This window comes from Lycium ferocissimum, chromosome 7, assembly GCF_029784015.1.
Source record: "Lycium ferocissimum isolate CSIRO_LF1 chromosome 7, AGI_CSIRO_Lferr_CH_V1, whole genome shotgun sequence".
In the NCBI taxonomy this organism is placed as follows: Eukaryota; Viridiplantae; Streptophyta; class Magnoliopsida; order Solanales; family Solanaceae; genus Lycium; species Lycium ferocissimum.
In genome coordinates this window covers 3,031,372-3,055,821 of record NC_081348.1, presented here as the reverse complement: position 1 = coordinate 3,055,821, position 24,450 = coordinate 3,031,372, and the positions used below count along the sequence as shown (strand labels likewise).

Sequence of the window (24,450 nt, the reverse complement as noted above, 5' to 3'; positions counted from 1 at the left end):
TATTATAAGAATAAATGTCCTAATTAATGTAATTAAGAAGACTTAAAAGGTAGTCTCTTTGCCTACCATGGCAGGTCATTTTCTTGCCTATAATTAATTGCCACAAATAATTTTCTGATATGAAACGGATACAAGAATGTGATTATTCATTATTATGATTTTAGTGAGTACCTTTTTTCAGTTACTAACCTTATTGTTGTTACTTGATTAAGGAGATTAATAAATGGGAACACACTAAATAAAGTATCACTTACTAAAGAAGAAGCAAATTTTGGTTTTGTGCATCTTCTTCGATCTAAAAGCTTTGTGATTATCAACGGAATGGTTACTTCTAATGCATTTACTTACTTTGATCACCACAGCTTCAATTTAGTTGCTTAATTTTCTATTCAAATTGCAGGGAACGAGTGATCCGGTGTTACAATTAGATGGTCAAGTTGTCAAAAGCAAGATGAAATGGGGGTAAGTAGTTGGTCATGTGTTCTAATGCAACCTTTTTTCTCTTTTCGGTTGAAATTTCTCTAGATTATCTAGGTTTACTTGACAATGAATCTATATTTGGAAGTTGTCAATATATTCTTTCCCAAGTATTGCATGCTTAAGCCGAATGATAAAGTATGACCTTGATTTTTGGTAAAAATAAACGGATCGTCATTCTTTTATGTAGAGCAGCTTCGGGAAGACCTATGTATCATTACGCTAAAGAAGTAGTACTAAAGAAGAAGTAATTTATGATTTTGTGCGTCTTCTTCTTAAAGCATTTTGTCATTATCAGCGGAATATTATCGCGCTGGGGATATGAGGTTAGTTCCTTCATTTAAACTTTTTGTATAACTATATCTCATATGTAGTTCCTCCTTTTATATATTCTTCTATATATAAATCATTCTACCATACAACCTCATATGCAAGTAAAAATTAAATTACACAAAGCTAGAAAATTGATCTTGATTTTTGGTAAAAATGAACGGTCAGTTATTCTTTTATATAGAGAAACTTTGGAAAGACGTATGTATCAGTACATTTAATTTGTATCTATGTTTGGTATTTTTTTTCTTCTCTCAATTATGGTGGAACCAAAATCAAATGATGAGATATGTTTGCGTTTATTCTGCAGCGGTTTTGATTGAGATATGACGTAATCCAATAAATCCAAAGGTGTTTTACAAATTCAAAAATATCATCAATTGTTTGCCTCTCTTTCTGACTACTGATCATGTTATCTTTATTACTGTGTAGTATATGGCTTTCTAAATCCTTTTTTCTCCAGGTACTTCTTCTTTGAAAGGGATTACAAGCTTTAGGATTATCCCTCTTGATTTTATTAAGACATTTGGAGCTTAAAAAGGTGAAAGCAACTTTACCCTTCTCCCCCTAAGCATTCGGGTAAAAAGATTCTCCATTTCACCCTTACATTTGTATATATCCTAATTTATGTTAATGTACTGTTGTATAATTAATTATTCTACGAAGTTTTTCCTGCCCATTACTTTTAGAAATATTAGTTTCATCTTAAATGATCATGCATCACAATAATTGGTATGTAAAATTTAGTTTGGATTGAATAGATCACTCAGACAAGAGAAGAGAGCTTAGAAATTATTTTACAGTAAAGCTCATTTCTATTAACAATTTATTAATCTTGGTTTAATTCTTCTCATCATATATATGCTGTCTAATAGTAGCCACATTTTTACAAATTAATAGTAGCCACATTTTTACAAACTATTACTTCATCAAAAAAAATATATATGCTGTCTAATAGCTTCAGATGCAAATATTTTTTTATCACATTCGTCTTATCTGAATTTCCTCTTATTATGAAGTGTTTTGGTCATTCACTAAAATAATGTTGAGTTTTGATATATGGTCTTTCACATATATCAATTTAAATTGGTACTTTTACATTTAATCTAGAATATGTACACATGTTTTCACAAATTATTTCCCTCAAATAATTTTATACATAATGTTATAATATTAATATTTAATTATATTTTGATCTTTTTTTCTATGATCGCACAAAGTGCGGACAGGTACACTAGTAAAGAGATAAATGAAGGGAAAGTGTCAAAAAAAAAAGGGAGAAAAAAATAAATAGTTTTCAAGGCCATAGATAGGGGCCACATCACCTTGTCTATGCCTAGCTTTATATTATATATAGATTTCATGTTTAAAAGTTTCAAACTCTAATACAGAGCGCAGGAGTTTTTCCCGTAAGAAAGCTTCGAAATTGAATAAATGTGCTTATAGGTAAAAGTTTTAAACTCCGCTATCATTTACTGAAATTATTCCATATTTTAAGTAGAAATATTTTAGGGAAAAGGGTCAAAAACGCCGCTGTACTTTGGGTAAAGGGCTAAAAATATCCCGTCATTAAAGTTTTCAAATATACTCCTATCTTAACGGAAATCCCCAATCTCCCTAAAATAATCCGATTTCATTTTTAAACCTGCTCCATTTAAACTCGACCCAACTACATAAAAAAATCATATGCGACCAACTTGTTCCCGAGTCCAATATTCGGAGACACTAGGCACTGGAGCGGGTTTAAAAATGAAATCGGGTTATTTTAGAAATTTTCTTTGAGACAAGGGTAAATTTGAAAACTTTAATGACATAAGGGGTGTTTTTGACCCAAATTGTAATGGAGGATGTTTTTAACCCTTTTCCCAAAATAGAGGGGTATTTTTGACCCTTTCCCCAATATTTTATCTCAATTATATTATTGCATTGACAATTAGTTAATTAAATTCTCAATAATGGCTAAATATCATTTTTTTTTTTGTGCTGATTTCCCTTCAAAGGCACTAGTCTTTAATTTCGCCCCCTCAAATTGGTGGTCTTTAATTTTTGTCCTCGCTTAATACTCCCGAGGTTCTGGGTTCGAACCCTAGCTCAGTAACAAAGAAGAAGAAATTTCGTAAGGCAGAGTTACTTTGTTATGAAACTCTGCCTTGCTATTTTTTTTTTAAATTTAATTGAGCCAGAATTCAAACCCCAAATCTCATGAGTGAAGGATAAAAATTAAAGATCACCAATTTGAGAAGGTCAAAAATGAAGACGAGTGCCTTGGAAGGATAATCGTGCAAATGACCCGCTAAATATTGACAAGTTACCCAAAATATGGCAACGACCCAATTTTTTAGAAGCCCAATTCTTTAATGGGCTGAATATACTAAGTGGAGTCAAATTTGAACCGCTACCCCTATGCCCTAAACCTCTGCTCATATTCTGTGCAGGAAACTAGACATTTTTCGTTTCTCCGACGTTTGTTCGTTTCTAATTCAGCGACGAACTTTATCATTTTTGCAATCGGTAAAAACATAAATTTCAGTGAACTGGGTTATAAATACCGCGTTTGCTTCCAATATTATTTGTCCTTGTGATTTTTTACTAGTTAATAAACGTGTTTCTTACTATTTCTTCCTGAATGGCTTCAAGTTTGAGTTTTATACTATTAGTTTAAAAAAAAAAAATCATTTTTTTGAATTCATTATGTGGATTGAGCTAGTTTTCGCGTGTTAATCTTTTGGTTGAACGTTTTCTCCAATTAGCAAGGTTGTTTCAATTTTGATATTACTTGTTTATTCCTTCAGTCTTGAGTTGGTATTATTTAGATTGAGTTACTTTCACTTGTTGCTCTTTTTGACCATTTAACAAACGACTATATTATTTTGTTTGTTTTCTTGATTTTAAATTGGTATATTGTGTTGTTTGTAGTTTTTCATTCTAAAGGTAAATTATAATCATTTTCAAGTTTCTTACACTTTGTTCCTTCATTTGATTCTTAGGTAAGACTAAATTTTACTTTATCAAAAAAAAAAAGAAAAAAAGATAAGTTCTTGGCTTAGAGTACTGATTATGCATATTTCAGGTGATAAAGATGGCGGGGAAATCAAACAAAGGGAAGAATCGGAAGGCAGCTCAAAATGCCACCACTTCTTCAGAGCAAGCAGCCCCATCTGACGCTCATGCGAATGATGCTGCAACACATGCGGAGGCTAATGGAACCACAGATGTCACTGCACAAACTCATACAAAGGAGTCTGGAAATGGAACCTCCGCTCACGAGGCAAAGCAAGGTGAACATTGGCAACATCATAGTTTAATTTAAATGTGTAAATAATTCATCGAACCCTAGGTTGTGAACTAGAGGTCAATGAAGTGGGTCTTGGAGACCAAGTTTCAAATTCCTGTAGAGACAAAAAAGCTATTGGAATCAGTATCCGGATTGTCGTTTCGGCTATTATTCATGTGGTTGGAACTTCCCGATGGTAAGTTGTATACAAAAAGACACAGAGTCATCTTACTGATCGGAACCTCATTTGTTGGCACCAAAAGCTAATTAGAAACAGAAGACAAGCCCTCATCTGTTGTTTCAGCTTTCAACTTATCCAGAGAAAGGGGGAAAAAACGAACGAAAAAAAAATTGAATTTTCCAATCTCGCAGAGTTAAAGCTGTCAATAGATGGGTCACGAGGTCTACCATGTAATATGTGAATGCAACCTGTTTGCTATGTTCTTTCACTATATTCTTGCTGGATAAGCTCTCATGATCCTTCAATAATCTGATAAAGCATATGTGGCAAACAGTAACACATATCTCAGCACGTATGTCAGTTAGATGATCCTTGAAGTAAAAGATTCTACTTATCAAAGTGGCTAGTGTATTTTTTTTGGGTAAAGCATCAAGAAGATGCAAGGTTACAGATGGGCAAAAAGCTGCTTCAACCAAAACATGAAGCAGACTTCTATCATGATATCCCATCTCTACTGTACTAGAGAAAGGGAGCTGTTCATTTATCCACACTCTTTACAGGGGCAAAAAAATGCCAACTAAACACCTTTTAGAGAGCTAAAGCATCTACTGTCCATATGCTGGGATCATTCTCCAAATTCTTTTAATGGTTTTGAATATCTTTGATGTTGAAGGGCAATGTGACAATGACTTGATGCCCTCATTACTCCATGAAATGTTCACTTCTTCATGTTTGGTTTTGAATATTGTGCAATGCTAGCTTTACAACACTCTTCATTTATATTATTCTTGTCTGTCTTTCTGCCTATGTATTTGTTGGTCATGTAGATGCCACATACATCAAATTCATACTTATTGAGTCTAGATTCTGTTCCAGTTTCACTTGCTCATATTACTTGAAGATAACTGTCTAACATTCTTGTATGACTTCTGTTTAATAGTCTAAAGTTTCTTTCTAGCTTTAGAAATTGGAGGAAATGAAGAGCCTTTCTGCTTTATTCTATTGCAGGTGACATCCATCTTTATCCTGTTTCTGTCAAAACCCAAGGAGGGGATAAGCTAGAACTACAAGTAAGATGTGTTACTAATTTTCTTACCGTTCTAATTATTGTTGATGGGTCTGTTGCAGAACTTGTTTTTCTTTATCATTCTCCTTTGGGGATGCCCTCATCATTCAGATTAAGAGAGTGGCTAAAATTCTCCCATTGCATTCATGTAAAGTCTTTTTAGTATGTGCAATCGCACAAATACTTCATATATTTTATATCTGGATTGTCAATCATTGAAAAGCCTCTCTTTCTCCTTGTTTTTTGACTTTCTGAACTTATCATTTGTCACCCTGCCTTTCTTATGTTTAGGTGTTTTTCTTTAGGCATTCAGGACCAACTTATATTTAAATACTTGTAATGCTAGTAAGTTTGTTTATCTAATATTGGAGTTTTTGATGGATACGTGTTTGCAGTTGAGTCCTGGGGATTCTGTTATGGATGTGCGGCAGTTTCTTCTTGATGCTCCAGAGACATGCTTCGTTACATGCTATGATCTATCGCTGCATATAAAGGATGGTTCTGTTCATCATCTAGAAGATTATAATGAAATATCTGAAGTAGCTGATATCACCACAGGAGATTGCTTCCTGGAGATGGTGCCAGGTGTGTTATTTACGTGGACTACGAGTTATTATTTTTAGCAGTTATCAACGAGCTTATTCCATGTTTCCTTTGACTTAAACCCGATTGTGCAGCATTGTATGATGATCGATCCATAAGGGCTCATGTTCACCGCACTCGAGAATTGCTCTCTCTTTCTACATTGCACTCCTCACTATCAACATCATTTGCGCTGCAGCATGATATCGGAAGTAATGTTGCGAAATCTGGAGGTTTGTTATTCATTTTTTTTTTTTTTTTGCCTTCTTGCTGATATTTGTGTTGTTTACTAATTTGACAGCCGTTTTCAATTGGATAGGCATAACAAAGATTTCTGGCTTTTTGTGTTTTAGAGCCTGTGAAGGCCGATGTACCAGAACTTGAAAACTTGGGTTTTGTGGAGGATGTTTCTGGTTCAGTCTCTAGTTTGCTGTCAGCACCTTCAAAGGAAATTAAATGTATCGAGAACATTGTGTTCTCTTCGTTTAATCCTCCTCCTAGCTACAGAAGGTTTCCAATCATTGTTTACTAATTATAATCAAACTGAATTTTCCCTCAGGAAGGCTCATTCTGACATGCTGACTATGGTTTCTCCTTAATCCAGGCTCTCTGGGGACTTGATTTATTTGGATGTAGTCACACTAGAAGGAAATAAGTATTGTATTACTGGGACAACCAGAACTTTTTATGTCAATTCCAGCACCACGACTGTTCTTGATCCGAGGCCAAATAAAGCTGGTTCAGAAGCAACTACTCTTATTGGGCTCTTGCAAAAGATCAGCTCCAGATTTAAGAAAGGTTAGTAGCATGGTAGAAAGTACCTTATCCCCTCCCTCCCCACTCCCCCCAAAAAAGAAGAAGAAAAAAACTAGCTAGCACTTCATTTGGGGTCCAATTGTCTCAATCATCTTGACTTACGGTAATTAAGGATTTTATCTTGCAATGAAGCTTTTCGTGAAATATTGGAGCAGAAGGCTTCTGCACATCCTTTTGAAAATGTTCAATCTATGCTACCACCAAATTCTTGGCTTGGGTCACATCCTATCCCTGGTATGTTTTTTTTTTTCTTTTTTTTTTCCCCGCACATTTAGCCCCTGGCTATCTCTATTTCATGCTGGTGCCTCGTGTATACACATACATTAGTTTGCAGGATGCTGGGTCACATAGATATGAGGCATATTTTGTGGTGTAAGAATTCCTCGGAAGTCTGTTACTATTTATAATAACATTTACTTAGTGGACCATATAGTTGAAAATTGTGAGGCACAACAATTTGCAACGTCTCTTTCTGTTGGACCTGATGGGAAATTTGTCGTACCGGTAGTGGATCATGTTTGAATTATATTCATTGTGAAGATATGTTGTGTTCAAACATCTTCGTTCACTCTTTCAAGATAAATATAGAATTAAAACACTTGACATAAAAAAGGAACTTGTAGAACTCTAGTAAATTTTCTAACATAAAAAAGGAACTTGTAGAACTCTAGTAAATTTTCTAACTCTTGTATTTGCTTTTATCCTACTAGAAAGTTCTTCAATTTCCTGTGAATAGTGTGTGTGGTTTGGTTGGTGCTATTTACCTGGATGACAATGAAAATCTGTAGTAGGATGCATAGAGATATGGCACCCAAGGGTGTAACCTAGTGGTCAATGAAGTGGGTTGAGAACCAGGAGGTCTCAGGTTCAAATCTCAGTAGAGATAAAAACACTAAGTGATTTCTTTCCGTCTGTCCTAGCCTTGGTAGATAGAGTTACCCGGTACCGGTTGCGGGTGGGAGGTGGCAGGTATCCCCTGGAATTAGTCGAGGTGCGGCAAGCTGGCCCAGACACCACGGTAATAAAAAAAATATGGCACAATAGTTCATACATACATACATGCATAGGGTCTGCCACTATGTGTATATTAGAGTGAAGTTGTTGCAAGAGCAATGCTGAATATAGATGGTGAATGAGAGAATTATTTTTTCTTTTTCTTTTTATTGTTAAGTGTTAATGGTGTGGCGAAGTAATGATAATGCCGTTTTGGAAATACGAAGCTGGATTTTTTTAGGAACTTAAGCACATTTCCTTGAGAAAAATTTGGAGATGAATGTTGACACAAGAATTCTTGAAGTAACATGAGCGAGAATGCTTTCTTTCATTGAACATCACCCGAGATCTCCCTTTTTTCTCCCCTCTGAGGCTTCTCAAAAAGCGGAGGATCATATGTTTGTTAATGATGGGGGAAACCCCATATACAAGTCATATACCAAAAAGTAGAGAACCTACTAAATGCCAAACAACAACAACGACTACTAAATGCCAAACATCTATCTAAAATCCAACTTAACAATACCTCATTGCCCTTTATTCTGGTTTCTAATCTAGGGATATTGCATGTGCCTAATGGCTGCTAAGTCAGAAAAAATTGTGCTTATAGTGTTGTACAGGCATGGGTGGGCACGTATTCTTTCTGCTCTAGTTCTTGTGTAGAACAATTCCAGGGACTTTTATATGGTCAAATTTATGTTCATATCTCCTATCTTAAAGAAGTGTCACTTTCCATTTTACAACTTCCTCTGTCCCTCTTTACATGAAACTCTTTCCTTGGGATATCCCAAAATGTTTATGACACTATTCTGCTCAAACATTGTTCTGTGTGATTTGACAACTTCCAAAAAAAATCAAATTTATTAAGTTTTCTAAACTTTAAACTTCAATGATGCATTTGCTGCTGAGCTATCTTTTTTAAGTGTTATTTTAGTTCTTTTTCAGTACCACCAATAGATTACATAATATATCCGCTACCAGTAATATAATGCATAAGTCAAATTGGCATTTTAAGCTGTCTCATGTCAAGCCATCATTTAAGATGGGGTGGAGGTAGCACTATTCCTCAGCTCCTCCATGACAATGAGGGACTGTATATGAAAACAATTTTATATTAATACCTGACAGTGTTATTAAAAGCGAAAAGCGCAAAAAAGCTCTAAGGTCAGCTGGGGCTTTAAGCGCAAAGCGCAAATAAAGCGTTGGCTTTAATGAAAAAAGGCGCAATGGTGAAAAAACACAAATATATATATGTTTAGTCCAAGACTAATAATAATAAGCATGAACAACAAATATATGGACAAAGAAATTGTAAAAACATTGCGATAAATTGAATTATCAATTATCTAGTGTCACCTCTTCAAGAGAGGCTCATTGTCAAGGAAAACTATGTCTTAGAGCCTTGTTGATGACACTGAACCGCAAATAAAGCGAAGCGAAGCGCTCAACATGTTTTGAGCCTCGCTTCAGGGCTTAAGCGTGCTTTAAGCGTGCCTTTGACAACACTGATACCTGATACCTGCTATCTTAAAAACTGCTACTCTCCATCCTCTTACAATTATCTTTCTTTCTATTATTATTTACCTAACTAGTTTTAGTTCCTTGCGGATTCTCTGGTGTCAGATCACAAACGTGATGCAGCACGGGCAGAGAATGCACTTACACTTTCTTTTGGAAGTGAGCTGATTGGCATGCAAAGGGATTGGAATGAAGAGTTGCAATCTTGTCGGGAATTCCCCCATTCAAACCCCCAGGAAAGGTGCATCTCGATGGATCTAAATCAGCTTGTACAGTATTCTAGAGATTAATTGAATTCGTTGTAGATTCTACTTATGTATGCAATACTCTTCCTAAGTCTGTCTATGAAGGCAGGTTTGCCTCTGTTCATGTGTCTGTTTTTTTTGGTCACAGGATACTCCGAGATAGGGCCTTGTACAAAGTTAGTTCGGACTTTGTAGATGCTGCAATTAGTGGTGCTATTGGAGTTATCAACAGGTGTATCCCCCCAATTAATCCAACTGATCCAGAGTGCTTTCATATGTAAGTGTTCAGCTGGAGATCAGCACAAATAATTTTCCTCGCGACTATATGTTTTCACTTAAAATTAACTTCATTGATGGAAGTAACTTCAGATATGGTATAGTTTGACCTTTATCATTGAAAATGTAGTGCAGGAGGAGTGGAAATTAAGTAAACAAAGGTGGGGGGTGGGGTGAGCATATTTTTTAGGTCTCAACTGATATCCGTTAGTTACACATAAGGTTGTCAAATGGCGGTTGAAATAGGATTAGTAGAAGAAGCGTGTGAAAGAATAGATCATAACCAAACTGTCAACTCAAGTCCTTCAGCTAACTAGCCTGCTTAAAACATGTTCATCATATTTCTTGCACTATGATAGTCATTATTATGTCTTCTACAAGTTCACTGGTTAAAATATTAATTTTGCTATATACTTCCTTGAAATTAGGAGTTCTTCATTGACAGCGGAAAACAAAATTAAGGCGAGCAAGCTAGGTAATAGAAGTAAGCGAGGTTGTTGTAATGCACACACAGAATTAAGAGAAAAGAGCATTTAGAGCCAACCAGCAGCCAAGCGGTTGCCTTAATCCCATTTTGCAAGTGCACCTCTTTCTTTTGGTTCCCCTTAGTACATGAACTGCATAATCATTCCCATCATCCCCTTCGATGAATTTGGGTTACTATTATCCCAAGCGGACCCAATATTTTTATGGTCTGTTTTGACATGTCAATTGACATATTAATCCCCCAATACCCTGAAGTATGGTTGGTTGGGTGGCTTAACAGCTTAAGTTGAAACCTGTGGTTTCATATGCTCTTAACCATCAGCCCAGCCACTGGTGGAGAAACGGTCACAAGGACATTGGGAGTTAATCATGGTGAGAAGGCAGGCGCAGGGAGGGGAGACGGACGAGATTTTATTATCCTTCTCTGTTGCTCTAGGCTGACAATGTGCCTGATCCATCATTCACCAGCTGCATCTTTTTCTCCATTGTTTAGACTGCTAAAGATTCTCCTTAGTTAATTGCCACTTCTGCCTGATACTTATTCTTTATGGATCTAGGTACGTTCACAATAATATATTCTTCAGCTTTGCTGTTGATGCGGATCTCGAGCAACTGTCCAGGAAGCAGGTGGCTGATTCTAAAGTTGAGGGCACAGGCTTATTACGTAGTTTGTCAGAGAAGACTGCCAATAATTTGTCACAGGGAGCCTCCGAAGTTTCCAATGGAGATGAGCATGGCAGCTCAGTTGTAGAAGCCGCAAACATCAACTTGGATTGTCCTCCTGGAGTGCCAGGGGAAACTCAGTTGGCTGAAAGTGAGCAAGCCACTTATGCAAGCGCAAATAATGACTTGAAAGGCACAAAAGCCTATCAGGAAGCTGATGTCCCTGGATTATACAACCTTGCTATGGCGATAATTGATTATAGAGGACATAGAGTGGTGGCCCAGGTGTTTATTGAACTTGCAGTGCCAAAATTTAGCTCTATGCTGTAGTTGTATGCTTTAGACTAGTTCAGACGTGAATGTCAAGAGTACTAATGCACATGCATTTTCCACTTGGAAACCATCTTCATGCATCTGACTTTGAAGCTGGAACTGCTATATTAAGTAGTGGCTTCAATTTGTCTTGACATTTGACCTAGATTAAATATTATACTCCCTCAGTCCCATTTAGCATGAAGGTGGTTGATTGGGCTAGGAGCTTAAGAAATTAAAGAAGTCTTTTGATATTTAAGCCAAATATATACAAAGTAACCCAACTATCCTTTTAATGAGCGTGGTGAGACTTCCTCATGTCTTTGCTTTTTCTCTTTTTTTTATTTTTTATTTTTTATAAAAGAGTGAGTTACTAAGTTTGTCCCAGCTCCCAACTAGTCATGTCAAAATGAGGATGATAAGATTGTTTCCAAAAACAGAAAGGTATCATTCTTTTTGGGGCAGATTAAAAAGGGAGTTGTATCGAAATGGCACAAAGGGAGTATAACAAAATTAGGTCCTAGAATTAAATAATTTGGAGATTTAGAAGGGAACCGTACTTGTAATAAATAATTGTGATAAAAGCAGCGCTTTTAGGTATAGTATTCTTGCATCTCTATTAATAATAACAAGCTTGTATGGGTCTTTTCCGTAGGTACTATTCTTGATGGCTGTATTTAATTTAATCTTCTAATATTACTTTCATAGGTACCTTATAGATGCATTATTCTGCTGACTTATTGAAAGTTTATAACCTTTTATCTGGTTTTTCATGGTAGAGTGTTTTACCTGGTATCCTTCAAGGTGACAAATCAGATTCCCTCTTATACGGTTCTGTTGATAATGGCAAGAAAATCTGCTGGAGTGACGAGTTTCATTCCAAGGTAGGAGCGGACCGCAATTTTCTGTTCACCTTCTTTTTTCCGTTGTATGGTTTGCACAACATTACTTTCATTGATGTTTGTTGATCGGGTCACAGGGTATGACATTTCAATGTGAACTGTAATCCTTGTAATGACGGATGATGTTATTTTTCCTTTTTAGCATTCTTGACTTGTCTTGTTAATCATTTGAACTTTATATCTGGTTCTCTCCTGGATCCGAGATTTCACCCAGCTTTATTTCTCTTAGGTGATAGAAGCTGCAAAACGCCTGCACTTGAAGGAACATACTGTCCTTGATGGATCTGGAAATGAATTTAAATTAGCTGCACCGGTGGAATGCAAGGGCATTGTTGGTAGTGATGACAGGTGATTACTATTTGACGCTTCACTACTATTTGTTTTTTTTTGGGGGGGGGGGGGGGGACTTCCTTGTCTTGTGATGAAAGCTAATTTTGGTTCATTGGTGATGTAATGCTCTGTTTCTCCACAGGATCCATATGATTGAAGTCCTGCTACATATGCACATAACACACACACCCCTCCAACCTTAATGATGTTTAGGTGTATAACTTGGAGATGGGAAAACGTGGAAACTCTTAGTAGGCGTTTGGCCATGAAAACAAAAAATTATTCACTTTATTTGGAAGTTGGAGTTGAAGATGGAGTTGTGTTTGGTTATAGCTTTTGCAAAGAATATTTGGTTGTTTGAATGTAATGGAAGTGAAAAAAGTGAAAACAAGGTTTTTGGTGTTGAAGTTGTATTTGGAATTTTCATGGCCAAACACTGATTTTCAAATAAAGTGAGAAAATTTTCCAGAAAAAAGCGAAAAATTGAAAAATTTTCATGGCCAAACGGGCCCTTAGTTTTATACTAGACTTCATTAGTTGCAGTTTTATGCATGTGTTTTTTTTTTCCCGATGATATGTGACTCTCCTCTTTTTTTCCTCCCGATAATATGTGACCATCATTTACTTACCCAATTTTAGTGGGATCAGTTTTATCATTTTATCGAGATTGTGGTTTTCAGGCATTATCTGTTGGACTTGATGAGAGTCACTCCTCGTGATGCAAATTATACTGGTTCAGGTTCTAGATTTTGTATTTTGCGACCTGAGTTGATAACTGCATTTTGCCAGGTTAGTCTTGTTTTTACTATGACAAGTCCGCTCTCATATTTTCATTTGTATTCAATTTTCAATTATTTCGGTTCTTATATTTATTCCGGGTCTCAGAACCTTTTTTTTTGGGGTTCGGTTTGCTTTTATACTTGGATCTGATTTCTGACATTTTTTACTTTCAAATTTTATTTTGGTTCTTTGTCCCTCTTTCCCCAAGGCTGAAGTTGCTGAGAGGTCAAAATCCAAGTGCGAGTCAGAGGGGGAGGTACCAGTGGCCTCTGATAGTTCAAGTGTAAATAACACTGAAGAATTACCAACAAGCGATGTCGTTGCCCCGACTGAAGTCAACAGCAATGAGGTAGCAATTCTCCTTCTTAAATGAAGTTTGTCCTTCTATTGCAAGTATTTTTCTGTGTCTAGTAATAATGACAAGGAATGTATTTTGAAAGCCAGTTCCTTACGGTAATAATTACTGAAGTTGCGCTACTGTTGGATATTAGTTTGCTCTTTTCCTTGTGGCCGTATATGTGTTGGATAATATAATTTCGTAATATCTTTTTAACAGGATACACTTCTCAAATGATATTTCCTTAAAAATTTGTTTGACGAGATCCGAAAGTTCTAATTTATGTTCTCACCTTTGATCGTTAATGACATCTTATCCTATTTATAATTGCTTTCTACTTTTCGTGATTTTATATTTCATGTTTAGATGATTGCATGTCCCAAGTCATGTGAGCATTTTAGGAGGAAGTTCAGTTAGTGGGCTTTATAGGCTAACTGTAATTAGTTTTTAGTATGCGTAAATTTTTGGAGGTAGCTAGAATGCCCTTAATGCTGAGGAATACAAAGTTACCAGTGTAAAAAAAAAGTCATGTGAGCATTATCACTCTGCAGTATCTTATGTCCTTTTCCTCTTCCCTATTTCTTCTCTTCTTTACTTTGATTTGTCATTTTCAGTCTACGTGTCTGTTGACTTCCAAAAGTGCTTTAGTTTATTCATCTGTTTCTTGTACATTGTTAGTTCTTTCTGATATCAGAATATAAACATCATGTACACTGATGATTCTGAACAGAATAATTAGTGATGGATTGTAATATACAATTTCCTTGATTATTGTGGTGTTCTTATGATTGGTCCTGACGTCAATATTTGTGGACTGCGGATGATATGAATCTGGAGTTCTGTGAACACTTTTTAAAGGAAAAAGAACTACAAACATGAATTTTTCTCTCAAGAGGGAATTAATGCAAACAAATTTCTGTCAAGAAGTATTTTACATCTTCTTGCTCATGCATTCATCTATATATGATATATAATCCCTTTTGGCTCTTATTTAGGGAGAGAAAAGTGTGAAGGATGCTGGTAACAACTGCTGTTCTCACTCAGAAAGGAAAGATACTGAGGATATACTTTTCAATCCTAACGTCTTTACAGATTTTAAGTTGGCTGGGAGTGAAAAGGTGATTTTTGGCCTTTGATTATTGTTCCTTGCTTGTTTCTTTTAAGGTGTTCTGTATTTATGTGGTCCTTTCCCACAACTTACCAGGAGATAGTTGCTGACCAAGAACTTGTGAAGAAAGTGAGTTTGTATCTGAAAGACGCTGTGCTTCCGAAGTTTATTCAAGATCTCTGCACACTTGAAGTTTCACCCATGGATGGGCAAACTTTAACTGAGGCACTCCACGCACATGGAATTAATTTGCGTTATCTAGGAACAGTAAGGATCTCCAGACAAGCTCCTTTCAACTGTTATATCACTTAGGCTTTCCCAACAAATATAAGAAAATTTGTAGCATGAACGGAAGTTTAATGTCAGTTAAAGTAGTAAGCTTGGCTTGTCCTTTATTTTCCAGGTGGCCGAGGGGACCAGAAACTTGCCTCATTTATGGGATCTTTGTTTCAACGAGATTGTTGTCAGATGTGCAAAGCACATTCTCAAGGTGATTGATCTTGTTCTTCAGATTGTAATAAGCTTTTGAATGATATTAATAAAAAAGAAATTTTTGATTGCTACTTGAAAGCCTTTGATAAGATTGAATTATGAACGTACTAAATCTTATGCTTTGACAAGTGTGATACCACTTGAGAACATGCTTCACCATTTGGTATTGAACAACATTTTTGTAGTGTTCTCAGAGGGTCTGCGGATCGGATCATCCATATAATATACAAAAAGAAACTCCAGATATTTGAGATCTTTCTCTTTGAATAAGATCTCAATTCCAGCGACGGTTTCATTAGATATCTTACAACTAGAATCCCTCTTTTTCCGATCCGGTTCCTCCACCAACGCGAACCCCGATTAGATTCGGGCATGCTACACTTTTTAGTTATTGGGAGTACCCAAGTACTTTTTCGGATTCAGGAAACAACTCTCGAGAGATCTTTTTTTCCTTTGGGAAGATACGGGAGAGAAGCAATCAACCTATTGATATTGGAAGACCCGAACGGATTCTTCCAATGTATCATTTCGGGTCCAATGGAATTCATAGGTATAGGAAGAAGCCCTATCAAATAGAGATTTTTTCTTTTGACCATATTTCGATTGTTAATACGATATATAAGGACCGCTACTACAAAGAGTATTACACCCTTGATCGTGAAATATCGATTGCTTTGAACCCTGTGAATTGCGTGAAAGTAGGATACTCCAAATTTGGGGGTCAAAGAGTTTTAGAAAACGTTCTTGGTGGAAAAAAATGTGAATGAAGGATACCACTGAATTGAATTGGGTCCATGAATCTAAGAAATGGTGAGAATTCGAGGTCAACTGGAGTGGAAGCCAAAGGACGGGGCCGAGAATCCTCTCTCAATATCTCTCTCAATTCGAAAATCCAGGATTTGAATTGATGTCCTCTCATTGATTCCTCCTAAATTTCATTGATTCCTCCTAAATTGCATTGATTTCTCCGAGAAATGCATTGTTGGAACTGGGTTGGAACGACAAGCAGCTCTAGATTCGGGGGCTCTTGCTCTAGCCTAACGCGAGGGAAGAGTCGTTTATACCGATATTGACAAGATTCTTTTAGCAGGTAATGGAGATATTCTAAGCATTCCATTAGTTATATATGAACGTTCTAGTAAAAATACTTGTATGCATCAAAAACTCCACGTTCCTCGGGGTAAATGCATTAAAAAGGGACAAATTTTAGCGGATGGTGCTGCTACGGTTGGTGGCGAACTTGCTTTGGGGAAAAACGTATTAGTAGCTTATATGCGTGGGAGGGTTACAATTCGAGGATGCGGTTCTTATTAGCGAGTGTTTGGTATATGAAGATATTTATACTTCTTTTCACATACAAAATATGAAATTCAGACTCATGTGACAAGCCAAGGCCCCGAAAAAGTAACTAATGAAATACCGCATTTAGAAGCCCATTTACTCCGCAATTTAGACAAAAATGGAATTGTGATGCTGGGATCTTGTGTAGAGACGGGTGATGTTTTAGTCGGTAAATTAACACCCCAGGTCGTGAAAGAATCGTCGTATGCCCCGGAAGATAGATTGTTACGAGCTATACTTGGTATTCGAGGTATCTACTTCAAAAGAAACTTGTCTAAAATTACCTATAGGCGGCAGGGGCCGGTTATTGATGTGACGTGGATCCAGAAAAGGGGTGGTTCTAGTTATAATCCCGAAACGATTCGTGTATATATTTCACAGAAACGTGAAATCAAAGTAGGCGATAAAGTAGCTGGAAGACACGGAAATAAAGGTATCATTTCCAAAATTTTGCCTAGACAAGACATGCCTTATTTACAAGATGGAAGATCCGTTGATATGGTCTTTAACCCATTAGGAGTACCTTCACGAATGAATGTAGGACATATATTTGAATGTTCACTAGGGTTAGCAGGGAGTCAGCTAGACAGACATTATCGAATAGCACCTTTTGATGAGAGATATGAACAAGAAGCTTCGAGAAAACTAGTGTTTTCTGAATTATATGAAGCCAGTAAGCAAACAGCGAATCCATGGGTATTTGAACCCGAATATCCAGGAAAAAGCAGAATATTTGATGGAAGGACGGGGAATCCTTTTGAACAACCCGTTATAATAGGAAAGCCTTATATCTTTTTGTTTCTCGTGTTATGTCTCAACATTTTGCTTAGCATTATCAGTAGAAAAGTGAAGTGGAAAATTCTTCACCTGCCTTTAGTTCTTTTGTTCAGAGCAAACATTCCTTTTAATCTTCAGAGGGGACTCTTTTTAGGCTCTGGTGGTTTCAAAATAGTAGTTTGCACTTGACCACTTGGTAGGTAGCAGAGCTGAAGCACACATGATATCTTACACTGATTATCTTGATGCATGGAACTGAAGAAATTAATTTAATTTATAGGTTTGTGGATTTTTGAATTACTTACAATTTGATCTGATGGGACATGCAGGATTTGCTGAGGGATGCCGAGGACCATGATCTTGCAAACACCATCTCACATTACTGCAACTGTTTGTTTGGAAATGTTCAAACTGTATCTAATAAAGGTGGCGCCAACAGTTCTAGAAACCAAAAGAAGGTAGAGAGAGAGAGAGAGAGAGAGAGAGAGAGAAACTTATTGTCATAACTTCTTACTTCTATTTATTACTACTTCCTGTAGTAAGATATCGTGAGGAAGTTGTGTTGAATGCGTGTACCACTACCACCTCATCTAAAAGCTTAACCTATTAAATAGGGGATAATTTTATATTTATTTTAGGTTTACAGATTACAACACTCCCTTCAAGTGACTTGATTACTTTTCTTGGCCAAACAGAGAATATTTTGTTGATAAGTAACCATGGGACTTGCGTATAAGATCTCTATCTGCTCTAATACCATGCGTACCACCTCATCTAAAAGCTCGAGCTATTGAATAGGAGATAGTTTTATTTATTTATTTATTTATTTTAGGTTTACAACATGTCTGGCCTCAAGTGCCGACTTGATTCTTTTTCTTCGGCCAACACTAAAAGTATCTTGTTGATGAGTGACAGCGAGACTTAAGTATAAGATCTCTATCTGCTCTAATACCATGTTGAATTATGTGTACCATCTCATCTAAAAGCTTGCTCTAGTAGAGCGGGACACTTTTTTGCCTCTTTTTAAAGTAGTTTTCTAGCAATTCCCTTGCTTGGCCAATAATATTCATTTGTATGCTGATATTTGGAGGAAGTATATTGAAGTTATTAGTTTAATTGTCTGAAAATTTCTGTTGCCTGTATAGAGCAAGCATTTTACTGGATCATTTTAGCTTGCTGGGCTGATATATTCTATCATTGTTTCTTAGATAAGAGTATATAGTAAATGGTTTTAGTAAAATTACCTCTATGAAACACATTTCATAGGACCACATCAGCAACCAGCCAAAGTCATCCAAGGGACAAGGAAAGCGAAAAAATGTGGGGTCTGCCAAGAAGAAGCAGTCCTCCTATTTGAGTATTACCTCTGACAGTTTGTGGTCTGACATCCAAGAATTTGCGAAGCTCAAGTATCAGGTATCATTTTCTTTTAAGAACTTTCTTTCAGTTGTTTGCCCAGAAGTTTTAAATTATCAGTTATGGTTGATTTTTTCTCTCTTCAGTTTGAGTTGCCTGAGGATGCAAAAGTGCTGGTAAAGAAAATTCCTGTTGTACGCAATCTTTGTCAGAAGGTATCTTTCATCTAGTAATCTACTATGAGGAACTCTTAGTTTTAGTTGTGATTACATATTTCTTAGTGTACCTTTTTTCCCCCCTTTTTCCTTGGTGTTTATCTTATATTGGTCAATCATTTCTTCATTTCAAATATGCTATGGTGCCATGTCATAATTGATATATCAAGGTCACTAGGACTCATCTTATTTATTGCATCATGACTCGAAACTTTCCTGCAAAGTGAAAAACAGAAATGTGTTTGGTGTTAGCTTTTTTACTTTATATTGGCATGGATACTTAGTTGTTCTAAGAGAGTTGAGACTCATTCTGGACTATTCAGAGGTAGTCCATTGGTAGTCTTTTACCCTTTATTTTCCTGCTTTAGAGACGGTCAACATTTTATTTACTTGTTGTGGCGTGTACTGTTTTGTGACATTAGTTTTCTTGGTGTGGTGACAAGCGAAGTTGTGGAGAAAAAGTTGTCTCTGTTCTTTTGATTGTTTGACTTCTCACCAATTCAAGCAGTATAAATTTTCTCCCTGATTATGCAAATCTTGATATGGGTGGTGAGGCACGCAATTGATTAATTCGTGCTGTAATATGATGCAGCTATTACATTGTCGTCTTTATGTTTAAATTGATTTAGAAATGTTATTTGAATATAAATCATTAGATGGACATTGGCACTATACCTTGTTAGTAGAGATGACTGGAGGTTATTAATTTGTCCTTGCTGGGATATATTTGGTTGATGAAGATATTCTTCCAAAGATAATTAGTCCCTCTTAGTATTTGAGTTAATATTAGTCAAGCATCTTTTCATCTTATTTTAGATAGCTATAAGTAATATGGTGCTCAATTTGATAAGTAGTCTTTTCAAAGTCTGCCCTTTGAAATCCGTTGGTTGTGCTTTTTCTGCCGCAGAAGGTTAATCTATTGCCCCACGTTTGCATGGATTTCTACCTTAATATGTTCAAGTAACTCCTAGAATTTTTCTTTTAACAGGTAGGTGTGACCGTTGCTGCTCGTAAATATGACCTTAACTCTGCTGCACCTTTTCAAGCATCAGATATTATGAATCTCCAACCAGTGGTGAAGCATTCTATCCCCGTTAGTTCAGAAGCTAAGGACCTCGTAGAAACAGGGAAGGCTCAATTAGCCGAGGTATTAACTGTTTCAATTGGTAAAGAAAATGGAGATGCTCATGTTAGTCATGGATATTTTGAGAGGCTAGTTGTCAATCTTTTTGGCCTTTTGTTTTACTGTTTTCGTTGGAGTTTACCTAGGTGGAATAATATCCTAACAAATTTCAGGGTTTGCTTAGTGAGGCCTACACTTTATTTTCTGAAGCATTCACAATACTTCAGCAGGTATATTACTGATTATTTATGCTCTGCGATCCGCTTTTGATGTCTTATGTTGTTTCGTTCTGATAGGAATATTCTTAAAATGCAGGTGACGGGTCCAATGCACCGGGAAGTCGCCAATTGTTGTCGGTAAGTAGGCTTGTGCTTTACCAGTTAATTCTTTTTGTGAGAGATGCTTGTGCACTCAGTCTTTGGTTATTCTGTTTTCTATTGTTTTCTTTTATCAGCTTTCCTGTCTAATTTGTTCTCTTTGTTCTTTTGTATACTTCTTTTCTCTTCCAGCTACCTTGCTATGGTTCTATATCATGCTGGAGATATGGCTGGTGCTATAATGCAACAGCACAAGGAACTTATCATAAATGAAAGATGCCTTGGGCTGGACCACCCTGACACTGCGCACAGGCACTTTTCTTTTGTCTTTTAACCTTTCTCTCTTTTCTTTTGCCATACGTTGCCTATAGTCTTGCTGGTGCTGATTTTGAAGCCGAAAACCTGTATTTCGGGATCATTGTCTAGTAAGGTGACTTTGGTAATCTTACTGCAGTTATGGAAACATGGCTCTTTTCTATCATGGTCTTAACCAAACAGAACTTGCATTGAGGCACATGTCACGGGCCTTGCTTCTGCTTGGCTTGTCATCAGGTCCCGATCATCCGGATGTTGCTGCAACATTTATAAATGTTGCGATGATGTACCAAGATATCGGAAAGATGGATACAGCACTTCGTTATCTCCAAGAAGCATTGAAAAAGAACGAAAGGTTGCTTGGGGAGGAACATATTCAGACTGCTGTTTGTTATCATGCTCTGGCAATTGCGTTCAATTGTATGGGTGCTTTCAAGCTCTCGCACCAGGCATGTACTTGAACCGGATATACTGTGTTAAGAAAATGGTTTTCAGCATGATTACGAATTTAACCATTTTAATTAATTTTTATCAACAGCATGAAAAGAAAACTTACGACATATTAGCCAAACAGCTCGGAGAGGAGGATTCAAGGACACGTGATTCTCAGAACTGGATGAAAACATTTAAGATGCGTGAGCTGCAGGTATAAATTTCTCAAGTCTGATGACCTCTAACTCATTGCACCACGCTTATCATTGCCTTATATGTGCTTTTGCAATATGGAAATCTTTAACAGATGAATGCGCAAAAGCAGAAAGGTCAATCTCTGAATGTGGCTTCTGCACAGAAGGCTTATGATATTTTGAAGGTACCTTTTCTCTACCAGTTTTGTACCCTTTACTATCCTTTGAGTGGACCAAATATCTGGCGTATTTGCTGACAATAAAACTTCCCATTGTGGCAGAAATGCAAGGCTTGGTCTAGGGGATTAAGACTTGCTTTTCTAATTTCATCACTTCTTTATCGCTATCTCTCTCGCACTAGTGCATGTTCAATCCTCTTAGAACCTTTAGATCAACAATTACGATAAAATGTATAGGATCTTGGCTGTTCCTTTTCCCTGTTTGATGGCCAGTTTAGAGTGAATTTTCATTCTAGGGTTATGATTCTGGTTGCCTTGGATTTGCTTTTATGCATGTCAACGAGAATGTGGATATTCACAGTTTTGAGTTGAATGTTGCAGGCTCATCCTAGCCTATTACACGCATTTCAAGCTGCTGCTGGAGGTTCTGGTGTTGGTGGAATGAACCAATCGTTAAGTTCTGCAGTACTTGGTGATGGACTTCCTCGAGGAAGAGGAGTTGATGAAAGAGCTGCACGAGCTGCTGCTGAAGTACGGAAAAAAGCTGCAGCAAGGGGTCTTCTGGTACGTCCTAGTGGTGTTCCTGCACCGACTTTGCCCCCTCTTACCCAGCTACTCAATGTAATAAACTCTGGCGCAACACCGGATGCTGCAACTCCTAATGAAACTAATGAAGAAAAGAAAGAAGCAAACTGTAACTCTTCTAATGGACCTGGAGATGCCCAAGCCGACCAATCCAAAGCAGGAGAACAAGATCAAACTCCTGTTGGTTTAGGGACGGGTTTGGGGGCATTGGATACGAAGAAACAAAAATCAAAAGTGAAAGCTGCATCTTGAAGCATATATGCTGAACTTACTAACAAACATGGCAATGGCCAGTTCGAGCATATTGCGGATTTTTGCCTGTGGCCACCTCATGCTTCAGGTACTCACTGTACGGGTGAACGCTTTTACTAGTATTCCATTCTGACAATAAGTCTCTCATTGAGATTTAAGTAGTCGAGCTGTAGCTCCTCTCATCTTTATTATTGCTGAGATCACATAACTTGTAGGCCTAGTTTGAGAAGATAGGTTTAGTACGCATTGTTTTGGTGTGTTGAATAATGTTAAGTCCATTATCTGTTTGGATGTTGATGTCATCCTAAAATTTTTGACCCACTTTATTCCCCCTTTCCTTGTGGCTGGGTATGTAATGATCTAGTGAGTGAAACTGCCCACCTGTTTCAGTTGGAAGGTGCTCTTTCTTGGACAATTTTTCGTTTCTGGTTAAACTTAACTTTCTTTTTGTTATTTATTTATCGTTCGAATGAGAGCTTGTTTCAATATTGAGGTGGCTTTGTAAGATTGAAGTAATTCTTGATTGTGATCATCAGCTTGGATACTTCCTAGAAATGCCATTTTTGTTGTGCTCATACATTGAAGGAAAAATGCTTCTTTTCTATCCCCTCGGATAAGGAAAGATCTCTACGTATTTTCCAGAGCAAGTGAGATACATTACTGCTGATCAAACTATTTTATTTGAAGAGCAAGTTAGAACCGTACGTTACACTAAACTGTGTATTCGTTAAGCCTCATAATTTAGATCCTTTCACATTGGATAAAAATTTAAGGTGTTTCGTTCTGTCTGGAGAACCTCATGTTACACTAAAATCTGCCTTGTGCTTTACATTGTTTCTTGAAAATATTGCGTGCTCGTTATGGCCTGGTGATGTGACTTAAAAGTTGTTTGGTATGATGGATAAGCAAAAATAGTCCTGGGATAAAAGTTTAGTACCGTCTAATCCCTCGGTTGGTTGGGTTAAAATCGCGGGATAACTAATCCCGGCTTTGTAGTGTTTTTTAATCCTACATAGAGGGTGGGATAACAATCCTGGAATAACTAATCCCGGGATAACTTGTTCCCCAACCAAACGATCCCTTATTAGAGTCTTAATTCTATGTTTGAGAAGTATGGAGAGAGGGAAAAAGATAAAATGAGAAGCGAAGTATGAGTGAGAATTCTGACTATATTTGCATATATTTTCTGTGAATTCTCGCTCGAAATATGTGGCCCCTAAGACAAAAATGTCTTAGAATAGCAGGAGGAAATGATCTCGTATGTCCTAAGACAATTTAAATAGAAGAAAATGACCTACTTAGATTTCCTACGTTTTATTTTTGGATTTCTTATGTTATTTTCTTACTGATTTTCTGTGAAAAGGGTCATGTGACTAAACCCTGCAAGAGGAAATTATTATTCTCATTTCTTGCGGAAAAAAAGAACTTGAAAGAAATTTTTTTCTTTTTAATCTTGAAGAATTAGAAGTTATATCCTGGTGTGCGATATGCGACTCGCTTAAAAATATTATTGCCTTCTCTCTTGAATCTCAATTCTCCCTCAAGTATCGATTAACTATTTTGCGAGGCTGATTTGCTGGTCCTACCATAATAATGTTTAAAAGTTACTTTGCATAAATTTTTCAGTCTGTCCTCTCTTACTTTCACTCAAGGTATTGTTTTTGTTTTCGCATGAGATTCATTAACAATCACTTGCCAGATTTCTTACACATGGGGAGGCAGGTAGCAATATAGATGAAAAGACATATGTCGTGACCTGGACAGAACCTAAAATAAGAGGCACAAGTTGATACCTTCGTGCACTCCCACTTGCCTGCACCCTTTTTGGTAGAAAATTATCTCATTGTATTATCCATCACACTTTACTGTCTTTATTTGGTTTCTTAGTATCCAACTAACCATTCTTAGTAATCTAGCTTACATTGCAAGACTGTAATGGCAGGCATCACTTGTTTCATTGATTTCCAAGAAGATCATCAAACTCTCCACTTCCACTCCTCTTTCTCTTGCATCTCACAAACTTTCCTTCCTTGATCAGGCTTTTCATATGTCTATTCCTATTGCATTTTCCTACCCGAAAACAGACAATTATGACAAATCATATGTGTCTCAATTTCTTGAGAAATCTTTCTAAAGCACTTTCATTCTACTATCCTTATGCTGGAAGGCTAAAGGATAGTTCCTCCGTTAATTGTA

At 36.8% G+C, this 24,450-nt stretch overlaps 1 protein-coding gene across 2 annotated transcripts; it reads left to right on the top strand.

The window, feature by feature from the left end:
• The first annotated feature begins 3,160 nt into the window (after window positions 1-3,160).
• LOC132063116 (clustered mitochondria protein) lies at window positions 3,161-22,669 on the top strand. 2 transcript variants are annotated; one of them, XM_059455546.1, is made up of 29 exons: window positions 3,161-3,318; window positions 3,887-4,085; window positions 5,271-5,332; window positions 5,724-5,913; window positions 6,006-6,143; window positions 6,264-6,420; window positions 6,515-6,708; window positions 6,859-6,960; window positions 9,343-9,478; window positions 9,631-9,759; window positions 10,802-11,192; window positions 11,999-12,103; window positions 12,351-12,469; window positions 13,132-13,240; window positions 13,440-13,580; window positions 14,564-14,686; window positions 14,773-14,943; window positions 15,080-15,166; window positions 17,616-17,744; window positions 18,553-18,702; window positions 18,789-18,857; window positions 19,846-20,004; window positions 20,154-20,210; window positions 20,296-20,336; window positions 20,490-20,609; window positions 20,752-21,061; window positions 21,151-21,258; window positions 21,352-21,423; window positions 21,799-22,669. In XM_059455546.1, the coding sequence occupies exons 2-29, from the start codon at window positions 3,887-3,889 to the stop codon at window positions 22,252-22,254; spliced, it is 4,224 nt and encodes a 1,407-aa protein (XP_059311529.1). In that variant the 5' UTR covers window positions 3,161-3,318; the 3' UTR covers window positions 22,255-22,669. The 2 variants fall into 2 exon arrangements, with proteins under 2 accessions (XP_059311529.1, XP_059311530.1); XM_059455547.1 differs by lacking the exon at window positions 3,161-3,318 and having other exon boundaries at window positions 3,868-4,085.
• Window positions 22,670-24,450: the final 1,781 nt, after the last annotated feature.